This window comes from Dermochelys coriacea, chromosome 10 (assembly GCF_009764565.3).
Source record: "Dermochelys coriacea isolate rDerCor1 chromosome 10, rDerCor1.pri.v4, whole genome shotgun sequence".
Classification (NCBI taxonomy): domain Eukaryota; kingdom Metazoa; phylum Chordata; order Testudines; family Dermochelyidae; genus Dermochelys; species Dermochelys coriacea.
Window position 1 is genome coordinate 6,630,504 of NC_050077.1, and position 19,595 is coordinate 6,650,098.

General features: G+C 45.6%; 1 protein-coding gene across 4 annotated transcripts in view; it reads left to right on the forward strand.

The window, feature by feature from the left end:
- CACNA1H (calcium voltage-gated channel subunit alpha1 H) overlaps positions 1-19,595 on the forward strand; it is a 480,991-nt gene that overhangs the window by 423,449 nt on the left and 37,947 nt on the right. For 2 of the 4 annotated variants that reach the window (XM_038418997.2, XM_038419000.2), the window contains exons 25-26: positions 4,153-4,366; positions 16,398-16,549. In XM_038418997.2, coding sequence (XP_038274925.1) covers positions 4,153-4,366; positions 16,398-16,549 — 366 coding nt within the window. The remainder of the gene's footprint in view (positions 1-4,152; positions 4,367-16,397; positions 16,550-19,595) is intronic. The other 2 variants (XM_038418999.2, XM_043493664.1) reach the window with 1 other exon arrangement.

The window sequence follows — 19,595 nt, forward strand, 5'->3', positions numbered from 1 at the left end:
ACTGCCCACAGGCAGCTCTGAGTCAGCCCTCTTCCTCCCTCGGCATCACTGAACTGCTGAAGAAAAGACCAAGAGGTGGAAGCTACAAATCATGTCCGAAGGACGGATACCTTGGGACCAAAACACCAGCTCCAAGGGGCCCTAAAAACATGTACCATTCCACTGTTGCTTTAAGGAATGGATGGTGAACATGAATGTATTTACATGAAATAGAAAGGTTTCAGAGTAGCAGCCGTGTTAGTCTGTATTCGCAAAAAGAAAAGGAGTACTTGTGGCACCTTAGAGACTAACAAATTTATTAGAGCATAAGCTTTCGTGAGCTACAACTCACTTCATCGGATGCATTTGGTGGAAAAAACAGAGGAGAGATTTATATACACACACAGAGAGAACATGAAACAATGGGTTTATCATACACACTGTAAGGAGAGTGATCACTTAAGATAAGCCATCACCAGCAGCAGGGGGGGGAAAGGAGGAAAACCTTTCATGGTGACAAGCAAGGTAGGCTAATTCCAGCAGTTAACAAGAATATCAGAGGAACAGTGGGGGGTGGGGTGGGAGGGAGAAATACCATGGGGAAATAGGTTTCAGAGTAGCAGCCGTGTTCGTCTGTATTCGCAAAAAGAAAAGGAGTACCGGTGGCACCTTAGAGACTAACAAATTTATTAGAGCATAAGCTTTCGTGAGCTATGAAGTGAGCTGTAGCTCACGAAAGCTTATGCTCTAATAAATTTGTTAGTCTCTAAGGTGCCACCGGTACTCCTTTTCTTCATGGGGAAATAGTTTTACTTTGTGTAATGACTCATCCATTCCCAGTCTCTATTCAAGCCTAAGTTAATTGTATCCAGTTTGCAAATTAATTCCAATTCAGCAGTCTGTTTTTGAAGCTTTTTTGTTGAAGGATAGCCACTCTTAGGTCTGTGATCGAGTGACCAGAGAAATTGAAGTGTTCTCCAACTGGTTTTTGAATGTTATAATTCTTGACGTCTGATTTCTGTCCATTCATTCTTTTACGTAGAGACTGTCCAGTTTGGCCAATGTACTAAACTACTATATGCCACAAGGGGCCACAACAGTGGTTCCCTTAACCCACAGCAATATTGTTAATCTATCCAACTATACTCTTAGCCCAGCAGAAGAATCTGACCTATCTCGGGGCCTCTCCTTTTACCCCTCCACCCCCACAAACATGATACAGTTCTGTGGTGACCTAGAATCCTATTTTCGACGTCTCAGACTCAAGGAATATTTCCAACACACCTCTGACCAACATATTAACCCACAGAGACCTTCCTGCCAACACTACAAAAAGAAGGATTCTGGGTGGACTCCTCCTGAAGGTCGAAACAGCAGCCTGGATTTCTACATAGAATGCTTCCGCCGACGTGCACGAGCTGAAATTGTGGAAAAGCAGCATCGCTTACCCCATAACCTCAGCCATGCAGAACACAATGCCATCCACAGCCTCAGAAACAACTCTGACATCATAATCAAAAAGGCTGACAAAGGAGGTGCTGTCGTCATCATGAATAGGTCGGAGTATGAACAAGAGGCTACTAGGCAGCTCTCCAACACCACTTTCTACAAGCCATTACCCTCTGATCCCACTGAGAGTTACCAAAAGAAACTACAGCATTTGGTCAAGAAACTCCCTGAAAAAGCACAAGAACAAATCCGCACAGACACACCCCTGGAGCCCCGACCTGGGGTATTCTATCTGCTACCCAAGATCCATAAACCTGGAAATCCTGGACGCCCCATCATCTCAGGCATTGGCACCCTGACAGCAGGATTGTCTGGCTATGTAGACTCCCTCCTCAGGCCCTACGTTACCAGCACTCCCAGCTATCTTCGAGACACCACCGATTTCCTGAGGAAACTACAGTCCATTGGTGATCTTCCTAAAAACACCATCCTAGCCACTATGGATGTAGAAGCCTCTACACCAACCTTCCACACAAAGATGGACTACAAGCCATCAGGAATAGTATCCCCGATACTGTCACAGCTAACCTGGTGGCTGAACTTTGTGACTTTGTCCTCACCCATAACTATTTCACATTTGGGGACAATGTATACCTTCAAATCAGCGGCACTGCAATGGGTACCCGCATGGCCCCACAGTATGCCAACATTTTTATGGCTGACTTAGAACAATGCTTCCTCAGCTCTCGTCCCCTAATGCCCCTACTCTACTTGCGCTACATTGATGACATCTTCATCATCTGGACCCATGGAAAAGAAGCTCTTGAGGAATTCCACCATGATTTCAACAATTTCCATCCCACCATCAACCTCAGCCTGGACCAGTCCACACAAGAGATCCACTTCCTGGACACTACGGTGCTAATAAGCGATGGTCACATAAACACCACCCTATATCGGAAACCTACTGACCGCTATTCCTACCTACATGCCTCTAGCTTTCATCCAGATCATACCACTCGATCCATTGTCTACAGCCAAGCGCTACGATATAACCGCATTTGCTCCAACCCCTCAGACAGAGACAAACACCTACAAGATCTCTATCATGCATTCCTACAACTACAATACCCACCTGCTGAAGTGAAGAAACAGATTGACAGAGCCAGAAGAGTACCCAGAAGTCACCTACTACAGGACAGGCCCAACAAAGAAAACAGAACGCCACTAGCCATCACCTTCAGCCCCCAACTAAAACCTCTCCAACGCATCATCAAGGATCTACAACCTATCCTGAAGGACGACCCATCACTCTCTCAGATCTTGGGAGACAGACCAGTCCTTGCTTACAGACAGCCCCCCAGTCTGAAGCAAATACTCACCAGCAACCACACACCACACAACAGAACCACTAACCCAGGAACCTATCCTTGCAACAAAGCCCGTTGCCAACTCTGTCCACATATCTATTCAGGGGATACCATCATAGGGCCTAATCACATCAGCCACACTATCAGAGGCTCATTCACCTGCGCATCTACCAATGTGATATATGCCAGCATGTGCCAGCAATGCCCCTCTGCCATGTACATTGGCCAAACTGGACAGTCTCTACGTAAAAGAATGAATGGACACAAATCAGACGTCAAGAATTATAACATTCAAAAACCAGTTGGAGAACACTTCAATCTCTCTGGTCACTCGATCACAGACCTAAGAGTGGCTATACTTCAACAAAAAAGCTTCAAAAAACAGACTCCAACGAGAGACTGCTGAATTGGAATTAATTTGCAAACTGGATACAATTAACTTAGGCTTGAATAGAGACTGGGAATGGATGAGTCATTACACAAAGTAAAACTATTTCCCCATGGTATTTCTCCCTCCCACCCCACCCCCCACTGTTCCTCTGATATTCTTGTTAACTGCTGGAATTAGCCTACCTTGCTTGTCACCATGAAAGGTTTTTTCTCCTCCCCCCCCCCCCCCCCCCCCCCCGCTGCTGGTGATGGCTTATCTTAAGTGATCACTCTCCTTACAGTGTGTATGATAAACCCATTGTTTCATGTTCTCTCTGTGTGTGTATATAAATCTCTCCTCTGTTTTTTCCACCAAATGCATCCGATGAAGTGAGCTGTAGCTCACGAAAGCTTATGCTCTAATAAATTTGTTAGTCTCTAAGGTGCCACAAGTACTCCTTTTCTTTTTATGAAATAGAAAATAATTGGGGATGTTAAAAAGAGGTGCTACCATTTGGGTGTTGGGAGGCTTAAAGCATTAGCAAAATTCTCTCGAGATCCTTAGGTGAATGGTACCATGTTGTAACAGCAATAACCCTTTGTACTTAGCATCTGCAGTGTCCAAGGATCTCAGAACAGTGGACAAACATCAGTTAAGCATTAATGCCCCCCTGCAAATCATAAATTTGAGCCTCTCTTCGATTAAAACTATTTCCATGCCAAAAATTGTGATCTTGCGAGGAATTTTTTTTTTCCAGCCAAATTATGGTTTTCACAAAAGAAGGTAAAATTTCAACAGGGGAGAAAATGGGTGAAAGGAAAACTTGCTGAGAAACAGCCCATGGGTTCTCCAAGCCCTATTCTCCTACCCATGGGAATCCACCACTGGCTTCCCACTGCTGCTGGACACTTGATATGTCTGTTTTACAATGACCCACGCTTTTCTCCTCTTCTCTCTTGCCCTCTCCTGCCTCCCATCTCTCAGCCCGTCCAGAACCACAACCCGTGGATGCTTCTCTACTTCATCTCCTTCCTGCTCATTGTCAGCTTTTTCGTGCTCAACATGTTCGTGGGGGTGGTGGTGGAGAATTTCCACAAGTGTCGGCAGCACCAGGAGGCAGAAGAGGCCCGTCGGCGGGAGGAGAAGCGGCTGAGGCGCCTGGAGAAAAAGCGCAGGAGTAAGGAGCTGTACATGTCTGGTCGGTAGACTGCGTTACAAACCAAAATCTTTCTGAGCCCTGCCTGCTTCCAAAGCAAGACTTTCATTTTCCTTTGGTTCAGTTGACGTGGGACTAAAAAGGCCGCGTTGTTTATTTACTACTTTGGCGACGCCTTAAGTCTCAGGGCTACACATTCCCTAGAAGTGTCCTCTGTGAACTGGATAAATGTCACCCGTTTATGTAGATGGTAGGCAGAGTAAAGGCCGACAAGCCTGGAAAGCAGAGTCCTATCTGAATTACTAGTGAGCCCCTCAAGACATGATTCTTGCATTATCTTCAGGAAGCGCGAAGAAGGCCGTTGGGCGAGCGAGGGATTTACTGAGTAAACATGAGCGATGCTTGCCACGTGTGCGAAGGCAATTCACAAAGGCATCCCAGTGCCCTGGGGCTTAAAGTGTCGCCTGCATTTTTAAATTACGATGGTGGTGGTTTGATTTTTTTTTTCCTTAGATCAAATAGTTGCAATGCTTTTTAGGGTCTCGGCGCATGGCCCCGCATGCCATGCACACGCTGCATGAGGGCATGAGCAAAACAGGCTTGGGGAGAGAAACGGAGCCCCAGTGCAGGGAAGCTGAGACAAGTCTTCTTGAATGGAGTCCATTAGACAAGATGCTTGCCTAGCCACCTATTGCAGGAGACCTTTAGCACAGAGCAATGATATAGATGTGGACAGGCCTTCTAACCATGTTGGATGGAAACAGTGGCCACTGGAGAGTCATTAAGGACCTACATAGCTTTGATAAGTTCTGACCATGGATTTCTTTTAGGGATGGTCACACCAGACCAGAGAGCATCAGAACCTGCCTGAGTCTTTGCCCATTTCTAGAACTGAATCTTCTTGAAAGATCCCAAATGTTTCAGCTCATTTTTCCTGTCATAATTTTTCACTTTCCCTGTCCCTGCCAGGTTCCAGCTGCGGGTAGGAAATAGCAGGGCGTTGTTTGGGTATTCCTAGCTGCAGGAAGCACTAGAAACGTCCCCAAGAACCTGTCACACACGGTTCCCAGCCACATTAGCAGACTCAAGAAGACTCGTTTTGAGCTGGTTGAAATTTGTCAACCTGAGTGGAGGGATACGCCCCAAGTTGCAAATTCTTAGTGGAGCACAGACAGATCTAAGAGGCAAGGTGCTTTCAACTCCACCAGGCTCACTAGCACTTTGTCACGTGGATTGTACCCTTATCATTCTCTGCCTCACATAACCTCCTGCAATGGCTGAGTGCCCCTTAATGACAAACTGCTAGCAACCTCCTAAAACATAGAGCAATAGGCATCCATTTTCAGCAGGGAGAGCTGCTGTTAAATCAAAAAGTTATGTCTCTGCTGTAATGACATGGCAAGCAGGCAGCTGTGCTAATTGAAACCTCAACCCCAACTAGTTTCCTCCTTCTATCCCTGAATCTGATCTGCACTTGATCCAGAAGGCGGTCTGCCTACATCTCTGACAATAATTTCCACCTTCCCCATTGTCTCTCTATTAATTTGTCACAGGAGGCTTCCACACGAAATAGCTACACAATGAACTCGTGCTGGGCTTTAATCAATGGCAGATTGACCTGAAACCAAAGCAAGGGCTGCATACGTTGGATTTGTAGCTAGTCATGGGTCAAGTGGCGTGGCTAAAATAAAACCCAGCCCAGCTCAAACCTTACAGCCCCAAATGCCAACTGCACCTCTTCCGAGATCTGAAAAAGTTCAAAAGCAATCCAACTTTTCTTTACCTTTCTTGTTCATGCGTCTGAGCTTCCAGGTTCAAGCTGGGGTTAGAAGCGTATACCTGGGGATCCCAAAAAGCTGTTCTTGCAGTATTTGTAGCACAATAGGTGCAGTAGATGATAAAGTGTTGGGAGACAGACAGCTTCCATGAGACTTCCAACCCAGGAGGCTCAAAGAACTCAGCTAAGCATCCAAAGCTCACTGAGGTCACTGGGAGACTTTCCACTAGCTTCAATGGGCTTTCAGATCAGGCCACCAAACTCCCGAGTTTTAGAGGTTGTTCATCATGCTATGGGGCCAGGTCGTGGGAGCTAACAAATATGTACAACTCCCCTTGAAGTCGCCTGCAGTGCAGCTCCTCTCCCAGAAAGTCACCTGCACCACCCAAAGAAATCAGCGCCACTCCAGATTTAGCCCACTGTATTTTGCAATTTACTGCAAGAAATCTTCAAGTCCAAGAACACATCCAGTAGGATGGCCAGTCCATGTGCAAATACAGCCAGCTGTTTCCCAAAGAAATCCATAAATAATCAAATTTATCAATGAGTATATGATGTGTATGATGATCAGGAAGATAAACTTCAGCTAAAGGAAGATGAAGTTAGGAAAAAGCAGATATTCCCTTTGTAAATGTCTCCTCCTAGACACTATATAATTATTTTTAGCAGGCTGAGAGACTCTGAAGATAAGGCCACCTACCTTTAAACTCTGAGATTAAGGTCTGATGTGTAATGAGTTTGGTCTCAGCGCTGTTCCCATTGGAGAAGAGTCTATGTCATGAAACTCCTATGGCACAATGGACAGCAGAGAGCTTCTTATGCTCTAGGAATTATTTTGGGGAAGTTCTGTGGCCTGTACTATACAGGAGGTCAGACTAGGTGTTCACAGTGGTCTCTTCTGGCCTTAGACTCTGTGAATCTGAAAGTTGAATCACCTCCCTGCTCCAGGGGATATGGTTGTGCTACGTCATTGTTAATGTACTAGCAAAGTAATTTGGGGTGTGATCACCCCACTGTTTCCTAACTCTACCTGGCCTCTGGATTTGGGGTTTTTAGCTTCAATTCCTGCTAGCCTGTAATCATGAGGAAAACGGACAGTTCACCTATGTTTGCAATTATTTTTTGGAAGGCTGACCGTGTATTTTCCTCGCTAGTAGTGTCTCTCTTCTCACACATAGCTTACCTCCTGCGGGGCAGTCCCTCATGCAAACTGACATGAGCTTGAAAACAAATGTGGCTGTGGAATGGGAGGCAGTTTGGGAAACCACAGAATCCATGATGAATTTGTGCAGCTGGATGCCTCTCTCTCTCTCTTTCAAGATGCAGAGAAGACTCGGCCCTTTCCCAACAGCAGCTGAAGGATTATTAAGGACTTTGAGTTTTCCTTTTAAGTATCTGCAACACTGCACTGCATGGCAAAAAGTATTGGACTGAAATCCCTAGGGACTCATGGCCAGACCAAGCCTCCAGCTGGAGTACAGAACAAAACAAGTTTCACCTACACTTTCCCACCAGCGTGCATCGACCCTGACCTAGACATAGCACATTCAGGGGGAAGTTTAGCCTCCAGGGCCCATTCCAATCATTCAGCTCTCTGCTGAGATGCCAGGATGGGGTTGGGTTTTTTGTGAGGGGCACAATTCTCCATTAGGAACTGGCCTGAGACCCACCAAACTCATTTCACAGGGCTCACTATACAATCATCTGATCTCAACAACTTGCAGTCAGTATTGGCTCAGGCTGGATTCAATATGACCCCCTAGAAGTCAAAGCCAAATCACCTGAACCAGGCCATGGCCATTTTTCACCAAAGTTCACTTGAGGCTCCCTCAATTGATACTCATTAGAACATAAGAATGGCCATCCTGGGTCAGACCAGTGGTCCATCTCACCCAGTGTCCTGTCTTCTTATTGAGGCTGATGCCAGATCCCTCATGGGGTATGAACAGCACAGGGCAATTATCAAGTGATCCTCCCCCTGGAAGTCAGAAGCTTAACCATCTTGGCTAATAGCCATATTGATGGACCTAACCTCCATGAACTTATCTAATTTTTCTTTGGACCTGGTTATACTTTTGGCCTTCACAACATCTAGTTTCACAGACTGACTGTGTATTATGTGAAGAAGTACTTCCCTTTGTTAGTTGTAAAGCTGCTGCCTGTTAATTTCATTGGTGACCCCTGGTTCTTGTTTTATGTGAAAGAGTAAATAACACTTCCCTATTCACTTTCTCCACACCTCCTGCTTCAAAACATCAATTCCTTTATTCCTACCCTTGGGAACAGAGATCCTGCAAGGTCCTGAAGCCTGCTTAACTCCCAGTGGGAGTTTGGGTTGCTCAGCACTTCCCGGGTGGCCCTTGGCAGCTCACACGGTTGGTCCAGAAGAAGCCTCCAAACCATAACAAGTGGAACTTGTAAGCAAAGAGCAGAACTCACCAGTAGTCTGTAGAGAAAATGGACTACAGCAAAAGCAATTGAGAACTATCCTAATTATAGGTGGTTGCTGTGTCTGGTGGAGGGTTAGGTTGATAACAGGTTGTCCCTGGCTCACTGCTCTGAGGCCGATCAGAGCCAGTCCCTGTCTACGTGAAGTTGAGTTGCTGTTGAGTTGCTTTCCCAGAGAACTCCACACCTCATCTTAATTCATATGGAAGCCTGGAAAGGCCAGCAAGGAAAGAGCCTAGGAGATATTTCTAGACTGAGAGCCCAGGCATTGCACAGATGTGGAGTGTAACATTTCCACCAAGCGTGCGCAGTGAGGAAGACAGCTCTCTGGAAGGGAATCAAGGCAAACGTAGCAGGCAAGTTGAGCCTAAGTGTGTCACCACATGCAGGGCCTACAAGAGCTTACCTCAGATCAGCTCATTCTCGTGTGCATGCTTGGAGAATCGTGACCATGTTCGGAATGGCAAGCTTTGGCTCGGGAAATGTTTTTTAACCAAGTGAAATCAAACAACGGTCACTTTTTAAATTATTGTTTAAATTTAAACTCTGATCTAAACAACATGGGTGGGATTTTTGGCTCCTTTGGTTAATTTAGAAGACTATGGGCTTGGCTCAAAATGTGGCAGACTCAGAAAGATGTGAAGTGTGGCTGGCGCCGTGTTGACTTTGTGTGTACGTGACGTGACGTACCGTGCCTGTGAGATGACGCAGTGACCGTCTTGGCCTACACAGTGCTGTGTGCTGTTGCCGTTTTGTACCAGGATGGTGAGGCGGAGAGGAGAAAACGGGTGGCTTGGTGTTGGAAGGAATGTGTATGGCAAAACCAGCCATGCTGGCGAGGCAGTGCAAGACGGAGACAAGAGGGTTCAGCAGCCAGCCACAGTTTCCCCTGGGGAACAGCTGGGCTGCAGGGGCGGCAGAAACAGGAAGAGTATGAGAAGCATTGAGATGTATCCTCTTCCCAGGAGGCCAAGGGGTGACACGCGTAACATACTGTGGGCAGCAAAAGGAGGCTGTAGCTGGCAAATATACAGTGTGGCCACCTGTCTGTCTGTCTGACTAGCTTCTGACTTGTGTCTGTGTCTAGTTCTCTGTCTGTGTATGTTGAGCAAGCCATATGTTGTGTGTCTTTGAGTGCCTGTGTATATGTACATAGGGATGTGTGTGTACACAAACGTAAGGTGTAAGCACAGCAGGCTTTGGCCTACATCTGGGAATCGATGAGCAGTCTGGGAGAGGCAGCTTGCTCACAGTCTGCCTATGGCACAGACAGAGCTGGCTCTATGGGTGAATGTTAGAGAATTATTGACTAGCTCCCCACACTGTATGAGTGCAACATCTGCCAAGGGTTACAATAGTTTGGAGACTGTGTACCATTGCTACAGATCCTGCCCATACACTGCCACATCCCAGAAGGGATTACGTGAACCCAAGGCCCAGCGCTTTGTTCCTGCACCGAACTCCCCTCCGCCCCAAGCCATTGGGGATTTGGACGCAAGATGGTCTCTTTTCTTCTCCCCAGACCCCTTACCCTTCCCCCTCATGATGAGGCCCCCCATCAATCTCTTGCTGCCTTCTCTAGCTAATCCCCTGCACTCCTCCCCAGTCCTTTTTGAGCTGGCCCTCTGCCTGTGAAATGCCAGCACTAAGCACTTCCCTGGTCCCCGTTGAACATCAGCAATGGTGGCCTGCTGCCTGCCTCGCTTCCTCACCTGGCCGCCCTGTTGCACGCAGCCCGGCTGGGATCTCCCTCAGCTAGGCTGGGCTGCGGAGATTCAGCAGACAGTCTCTCTGCCTCCCCCCTCGCTATTCCCACAGCAGGATCCCAGCCAGGGATGGGCGGATGCAGGTCATGATACCTTCCCTCCAGCCAGCTGAGCCATGGCCCTAAGCACCACGCTCCCTCTAGCTGCAATTCACCTTCAGCTAGTGGGGCATCCTACCCCATCCAGCAGCCTCCCCAACCCTTCCTAGAGTTAGAGTGCATGGCGGAGTGGGAGGATGCTGGGGCAGCTGGTTACTTGCAAGGACTGTGGGGGAGATAGACAGCTGGATTGCCCCTCTCCTCCCCTTTCACTGCTCCCTACCCAGCCCCCAATGCCAGGGGGGGGAGAGGAGTTAGTGGCTGGCAGGAGGGGAGCGCCATTCCTCCCACTTGCCCCAGCACCTTAACAAAAAACTTCCTCCTGTGACCAGTGTCACTCGAGAAGCACCTTGTGACTTGGCAGTGGGGCTAGTGGGTCTTGTGGAGGCAACATTCCCAGTGAGATCAATGGGCGCTGGGCCTGACCGAGGTGCAGCAGCGACTGCAGGGCCTGGCCGGTGATGATTTGTATGCAGCATACTCAGCTGTGAGAGGCTGATATTGACTGGGAGAGTGCCAGGCAGGCAGTGATTGATATTTAATGAGTTTATTGTAAGCAGGAGCGAAAGAGGTTTAGAATTCAGGTCCACCAAGTCCTGCACACAGCTGGCCTGCCAAACATTGTTGCCTTTGTCCGCTCTCTCCCCCGTTATTTCTGTGCCCTTGTTACATCTTGTGTTACATTAGTGTCTTCCTGTGTATTTGTGCAGTGCCTAACACAACGTGGCCCCAATCCTGACTTGGGCTGCTGGGCATCATTGTCATATAACTAATACTAAGTGTGAATGAGCTCTTAGGTATCTTTGCATACAAGTGACGCTGGTGGACTGCGGGTCAGGAGACCTGGATTCTAGCTTTACCTCTGCCACTGTTGCTGTATAACCTGGGGCTAGTCACTTCCTTCTCTGTGCCTCTGTTTCTCTGCCTGTGACAGTGGGGATACAGATACCACCCTTTATAAAGTTCTTTGAGATCTATGGACTAAAGGTACTACGTAAGTGTTAAATATAATCATGCTATATATTTGCCAGCTAACTGCTCTGGAATGAAAAAGAGGGAGGAAGATTGAATAAATAGGCTTTAAAAATAAAATTTGGTGTTTTTTTTAAAAGCAGAACTATATTGTACCACAATGTAATTGTTAATGTGAAGGTAAAACTTCAAGATAAGCTAACGTATTTCTCCTGACACGATCACTGCCTCCATCAGATATAGCCACCATATAAATAAAAGTGCTGTAATTCTATAATCCTGCGGCTCCTAACCTTTTGATGAGGCTTTCCAAAGACATAAAGTGAAACTCTCCTTCCCAGATTAAAAGCTGTAATTAAAAATAAATGGATCGGTTTGATCTCTTCTGTGTTCAGGACACTGGGCCAATTTCAGCCCTGTTGTAATGGCTGAAAAGCCAGTGCACTTGAAGCTGGGAGGCATTTGGTCCGTCAAATACAGTCTGATGCCAGGTTAAACTGAGTGATGCTCTGCCCCTTCAAAGGCTAAACACAAGTACTTAAGACATCGCATACTGAAAGGAGAGAGCAAGCTGGACTGAAAACCAGACCAGTTGGCGACAGCACTGGGATGGCCCTTGGTCTAATGATGAAAAGTTGGAGTTTGGTTTTTAATTCTGTGGCTAGTTCAGTGAACCATGGAAAGATCAACTACTGCTGTGGACAGCCTGGTTCTCAGTGCCAGAGAGTACACAATCACAGCTGACTTTTAATTGATGTCCTTTCCCTTGGGGATCCTGGATGGCCAAATTAACATCTAGATGTTTGTGGCATGTAGAAGAAAGAGGTTGGTTTATTGAACAGATGCCAAAGCTGTGCCCTAATAAGACCTGCACTTCAATGTGCTGATCGCAGACAATCCTCCCTGTGGGTGAGGAGGCGTTGGGGATGCTGAACAACATTCAGGATCAAGTCCATTCTTTCTAATCCTTGTGGCGTGTGTGCTCCGTATTCTGTAGACTGAGCTTTAACTAAAACTTGTACACTGTGTACCCGTATGTTTCACGTCTGCCTAGGAACTTAAAAACATTTTGCTTCTTTTTCCAGGCACCTTTCTTAATACAGGTATAAAACCTGCCTATGGGAAGCATGCACATAAACCCACTTGGCTTTCTAATGTTTCATGCAGAGGAGACTCATGGAGCAGCTTTTTAGGTAGCACTTGTAATGCCAACCTGAATGCCTTTTAAATAGGAGGTGGTGCTTCATTAATTCTTATGTCAGCAAAATCTCAAGCAGAGCAGTCTAAATATTCCCCAGGGAAGGTGAGATTCTAATTCATGCAATTATTAGTCAATATCAGGAAACTGGGGGAGAGAAATGAGAATGGTTCACCTCTTGTATACCTTTCATAGTGTCTCTCTTCCCTCCCGCATTTTCACCAAGACAAACCTTCAGCAATAATTGACAGAGGTAGTAAGACTGCTTTTGATGTTTGCTCACAGTCAGCTGGCCACAATATCATTAGAGAAACCATTTCTATGGACAAACCAAGGGAGGCTTGCATTCTGCCTGATGGTGTAATTAATGAAGAGCTTGACATTTTCCCACCCCAGCAATCCAGTGTTCCCCTCATCCAGGCTCTTCTGTAGATTCCCCTGTCTCCAGACTTTAGCAGCCTGTACAGTAAGTGTGTGCAGCGAACCTTCAGATGAAACGCACGGAAGCCTAGAGATTGTGATGGCATATTCTCCTTGGGTATTGGTAATACACACAAATGCATGTCTTTGATTGGACCGAAACCAAGCATGCAAATGACAAGCTGTCACTGTTTGTGCAGATGACTTAATAATATTATGTCTAAAGGAAATTGGAATAGACAGTGATTCGGCAAAGCTTTGAGCCCAGGTGATTGGTGACTTTTCAGGAACTCTTGGAGTGTTCCTATTGCACCATTACATCAAAATACAAGCCTCATCGTTGGTCAAAAAGAAATAGAAATGTAACAAAAAACATGGGACTGATTTTTCTCTCTTGTTGGTTTCACATTGACTTCAGTGGGGTTACTCCTGATTTACAGCAGCATAATCAAGGGCAGAATCTGGTCTGTTGTCCCTTCTGCACATCCCTGCATGCCACATTTAGCAGTGCATGAGTAGCATCTCCTCAAATGGACATTGTCTGGGTTACTGCACTGAGCATGATGTTGCTGCATGTGTTTCCAAATGTCATCAAACTTTACCCTTGGATTGTCTTTGTATGTGTCTCAAAGTTAAAGTTCTTTTCCATCCATTAATTGGCGTAAAGAAGTTAGGGAACTCCAGCAGATTAGTTGTTTTCAAGAGCTTTTTCTGTCCCTCTGCCTACCTCATATTAAATATCTCCCAGGCTTCTAAGCAACCAGCTAATCTTTCGTGTCATCTTCCCACAACCCACAATGCAGAACAGTACAACACATCTGCTGAGCATATCAGATATATTGTACATACTATATATGGTAGCTTCATGCTGTACAACATATATACACATACTGTACATCAGAGAGAGGATCCATATACTATACCTATAGCTCAAAATGTATATAAGGAAAGGTCTATTTCAATAGTGGGGTAAGAAGCACTCCTGTGCTCCAGCAATTTCCAGGTAGAGTATTTAACTCTGGACTCACACTTTATATTAAGGTGCATTATAGAAATAGTTGATAAAGGGTTAATAAATGATGATCAGCTCTTTTAATAAATTGCTAATCAATTGTTATAGATCGTTATAGTCCAAAAGGTCAATAGCTGATCATCTGTAGTACCTTTTACTGTTGTACTTATAACCATCTATAGCACATACTATTCATGTCTGTCACATGCTTGTAAGAGTTATTAATCATTAACAATAAATGTACCTTTAATATAAGGTTTGACCAATTTGAGTAAACCTTAGCCCTTCCTGCAAGCTGATTTTGCACATTCCCCAAGAAGGCATTTCCAAATTTCCACATGTGATAAGCCTGAATGTGCAATGTGCTTCCATGCACAAATTTAAATAAATATTTTTTAATTTCAAATAGTGCTTTTTATAGTTATGCCATAGGATTAGCCAAACTCAGCTATTCACAGCAAAGACCATCACTCCAGTTCAACATAATGTTTAGGATTTATACTCATAATCAAAAACAAAACACACAAAAATAATTGTTTGCTTTTGTGTTGTTTTTCCACCTCCACGGGCATTAAAATTAAGTCTAGGTGACCTTGATCCAAACAAATGTTTAATATGTCCCCATTCGACATTTAACCACCAAGAAAGAATAGTAGCTAAAGGATATGGGTGGATCCAGTTCCTTTGAATCAATTTATTTCAGTTTTTGCATTCTGATCTGGCATCATCCGTATTACCAAAAAATAATATTACAAGTGCCACTTCCAGCTGGAAGATATTAGCAAGGATGGGAAGATGAGCTCTTGGAGGCTTCGAAGTATAGTTGTTCCATATTTCCCTTCTTTTAAAATAAACTCTCTCCTGATTTCAACTCTTGAGACATTTAAAACTAGATTGGGCAAAGCATCAACAAAACCACTGTCAGAAGCAATCCAGCTCTGGCTTGGATATATGGCCTAATAGGTCTCTAGATTTGGCCCTGATTTAGTTATTTGTATTTTTATGTTTATTAAGTTTGAAATAGAATCAATCGGAAAGACCACAGTCAAAATCTATTACTACACACACAGTAAGATTACAACCAATCACGGGGTTGTATCCAGACGCTAGTTACAGTGGCTTGTACTAAGGCTGGTTATGTGCAAAAAGTTTCTCAGTTAAAAGAATTCTTGACCAAAAGCACAGATATTAAGTTCACGTGGCCACAGTCCAGCTATTTTCCTGGTTACTCCCCTGCACTGGTTCTTAAATTTCAAAAGAACCTTGAGCTGCATAATCTTATAATGAATGTTCTAATCATGTTCCACTTACAGCATGTTTCCTTTGGGTGACCTTCACTCCTGGGCAGTAGACTTGAGTGTCATCCTGCACAGGGTGAATTTCACCCCCTTGGAGGCATACAGCAGAAGATGTCACACCTCCAAGCACCCATCTAGATACAAAAGAGAGAAGGAACTAACACTATTACAGACCCGGCAGTCTGCACTATTTGACATGCTAAGCCACAGTCTTTGAATCATGGCCACTTTCCGTTTGCAAATCTGAGCTACTTACAACAAAGTCATTGTAGGGACAATAGGTACAGCACATTCCACCCTACCTCCTGTGGATAGTTACCCTTAACCTGGTTCCCTATGCTAATAACCATCCACCAATATGTGTTCCCCAGCTGCCTCATCCACCCTTGCATTTCCTCATACACGATGCCTAGCTGGTAAATCCCCTTTCTCATAGAAGATGAGTCCAGGCTGCCATTCTCATTCCCATTGATCTGCAAGTTGTCTGACTCCAGCTGAGTGAGAAGTAGAGATGCTCAGCCTGGTCCAGATAAAACAAGAACTGCCCTGGCTCTTTGCCCCAAACTGGAATTGAACCTGTTGTGGGTGTGAAAACTTTTCCTTCCTTAATTTCTGTTTCAAACCCTGCCTCTTGCACCCCCTGCTTCCAACCAGATGGGGAAGTGCCTGAGATACTATGAGTGAGGAGGCTGGTCTCTGGTCTGACTAGAATTGGTAAGTACTGTGAAATCTTGCAAGAGAGAACCTGGCCTTCCAAGTTATCCAAGACAGTTCTGTGGGCCCAAGAAGCCTGGATTGTTCTGACAAGGTATCTGATCCTTTTGGGTGCTTAGCTGAACTGAGTCTCCAAAGGGCCGTTGTCACTAGTTGGAAGGCCTTTGTTCATTCCCTCTGAGGCTCAGTGCGTTATGTCTGCTCAAAACTCTTTGGAAGCCTCTGATCTTAGGAGGAGCCCACCCGGTGCCCAATTGTATGCAAGAGACAACAGTCAGGAAAGGATGTTGTGTGATACCTGCCAACGTGCCTCACCCTGGTAGGAGAGAAACATGGTCATTGCCTTGCATTTGCTTGTCTCTTTCTGCAGAAGCCCAGCGCAGACCCTACTATGCTGACTATTCCCCGACGCGGAGGTATATCCACACCCTCTGTACGAGCCACTATCTGGACCTGTTCATTACTTTCATCATTGGGGTCAATGTCATCACTATGTCAATGGAGCACTATAACCAGCCCAAGGTAAGAGCTACGTGCCTTTCTTGGAGTGCAGCGGAAGCTAAATGCAACTGGATGAGATGTCACAGCAATTAAGGACCATATCCTGTTCACTGAATATCATGGGAGTATGACCATTGGTGTCAGTGGTATCTGAATATGGCCCTAAGCGAAAGCTGACATGAGAGCATTCCCTGTTCTTTGAGATACTTCTGAGGTCATCAGGTTAGAAGGATTTGGTACAATGAATTTATCAGCTATAGCCACATTTCCACCTTTGATTAGGGCCAGCTGTACCGTACTGCCAGAAAAGAATCACCTCTTGAAGGAAAGGGCTTGAGTCTCCTCTCGTGTAAACTGGTGTGAATCAGGAGTAATGCCTTTGAGGTCCGTGGAGTTACACTTGCGTAAGAGTAGTGTGAGATCAGAATAAGACCCACAGAGTATTAAATGGACTTTGGCCTCGAGAGCGATGAAAGAAAAATTGCCCAAATAATTGGTCTCCTGATTTTAGCAGTGTCCTACTGACATTTTGCCATGTAGATTTTCATTACCAGGTGGAGTAAAATATGCCAGTGTTTTAGAATATTCCATTAACTGATGTTAATATGCAACGAGTGTGCTCAGGGTGGCTTTCTTTCCTCACTGAATTTGGAGTAAATCAGCTCTGTTTACATGTGCTTTTGCCTCAGACACCATAAAATCCCTTTCTTGATGAACCCTTAGGCATACGTAGCATGGCACCTCCTATGCCTCATTGGTTTCTCCCTTGGGCGGCAGTGGGACTGGAGTAAACCCATCTGACTCCTGAGGTTTTTCTCTTCACTCGGGTTCTTTTTTCCTTTATTTACCTGGTGGGCCTCAGAGTAGGCCCAAGAAGTTCTCTTAAGCAAAGCGAAAGAAACCCCCAAACTCACGGAGCAAATGGAAAGACTTTCCTTGCCCCCTCTTCCAAGTGCTACCCTACTGCACTGGCTCCTAGTTGCCTGTGTTTCCCCAAGCAGATGTTATCTTAGTTTCTTTTTCTATAGGGAGGGGAGACAGCCTGCCTTCCTTCCTTCCCTCCCCCACTACACCTGCTGCAGCCTGTCTCTCATCTCTCTCCTCCCCTCTCTCACCAGAAGAGGAGTTTTTTAAGGTCACTGGCAGCCCTTAGCTGGCCTCCTGTGTCTCTAGTTAACCTGAATTAACCATTTTTCAGCTCCTAAGGCAGTGGTCCCTAAACATTTTTGTCCACGCCCCTACCCTTACCTCGTCAGTGGCCCCCTATCCTGGGAGCCACAGTCGGGAGCCAGGACCTGGAGCAGGGTCGACCCTGCAGCTGTGGCCTCAGCTGGGAACGGGGCCATGGTCGGAGATGCGGGCTGCAGCCAGGATCAGGCCACTGGTTGGGACTGGGAGTGGGATTGGCAACCCCAGTTGCCAGAATTGTCCTGGAGTCTCCAGGAATTTAAGATTCATCTGTAATTAAAGATTATGTCATGTGATGAAACCTCCAGGAATACATCCAACCAAAATTGGCAACGCTAGCTGGGAGCCAGGGGCCATGACCAGGAGTAGGGCCATGGTCGGGGCCAGGAGCTGGGGGCTGCGCCCGGGAGCAGGGCCAGATGTGCAGCTGGGGCCGGAGTGGAGCTGGAGGCAGAGTGGACTAGGTGTTGCTCCCTCCCCACCCTACCCTGTGGGAGCTAGTCTGGGTCCTGCCACACCTCCCCAAATGTTCCTCTGCGGCCTCCTAAGGGGGCATGCCCCACAGTTTGGGGACCAGTGTCCTAGGGAACAGGGCCTTCACCATTCCAGGGCTGATCTATTTGCCCTTCACCACTCTCTTACATTTGTCAGGACTGACTTTGTCACATATAGATCTTTTGGCCTGTCCATCTGTATTACAGGAACATTACATAGTATTAACCCTCACAGCTCTCCAGAGCCTGTGTTTGCTTTTTAATAATGTAAGGTTTGCCATGTCACCTGCAAATGATTCTCTGGGAAGCTAAGCCAAGATACACCAAGCCAGAGGGTAGTGTGTATGTGTTTTATGCCACCTGTACTTTTCTGCTCCTGTAATTCCTTTACACATTAGCCTCTGTTTTATTTCTCCTGAATCCGATCTCACTTATATGCGTGTTATATGAGTGTAAATCAATGGAGTTCTTCTGGGTGTACACCAGTGTACATGATACAAGAATTGGACCCAGAGCAAGAGAGATCTTAAGTTAAATAATAAATGGCCACATTATAAAAAACAAAGGTGTATATTTTATTTTAGGCAATATTATTAGAATCAAAATAGAGCAAGACAGGCGTTCAGAAATGCCAGCTCTATTACATCTGTACAACTTTCAGATCACAATTCCAAAAACCAACAGAAGTCCATCCCACGCGTCGGGGGAGAGCAGTCGCACAGATGTCAGTAGGAGAATTTTGCCCTGAAATTAGGCCATCTCTGAAGTTCTGTGTTTTCCTGTCACCAAAGCAAATGAGATTTTCTTTTCTCTAGTGCCTCCATTGCCTTTTTGTTTCCTCTTGTGTCTGGTTTTGTTGTTCATTTTTCTGATTTTAAGAAACCTATGGCCACATTTGACCAGAAAACAACCCCAATCAGAAAAAAAAGCTCTTTTACTCCAGGGCACTCTATTTTAAGATTTGAGCAGTGTGTTTTTTTTTTTTTTGCTATTGTTGGCCTCCAACTCCAATGAAATCCATTAGAAACAGTCATCATCTTAAAGTATAAACACTCTGGATTCCTGACTTCCGAAAGCGGCTTTGTAGAGGGAGCGAACATTACACCAAATATGGAGATACTTTGCCCATCACTGGAGATGTAACACATTTCAAGAAGGCAAAATTTCATCTGTCTCCAATATTATTTATTTTGCTAAATGTATTAAACTCAGCTGAATTCCTAGGAATAGCCACACCGGAACAAAGCAATGATCCATCTAGTCCAGTATTCTGTCTCTCATCAGGGCCAACGCTAGATATATCAGAAGACAGTGTAAGATATTCATAATGCACCTTATAACAAAATTATAGTAAGTGGGAAAGGGGTTGAATTTCCTCTTCTTCC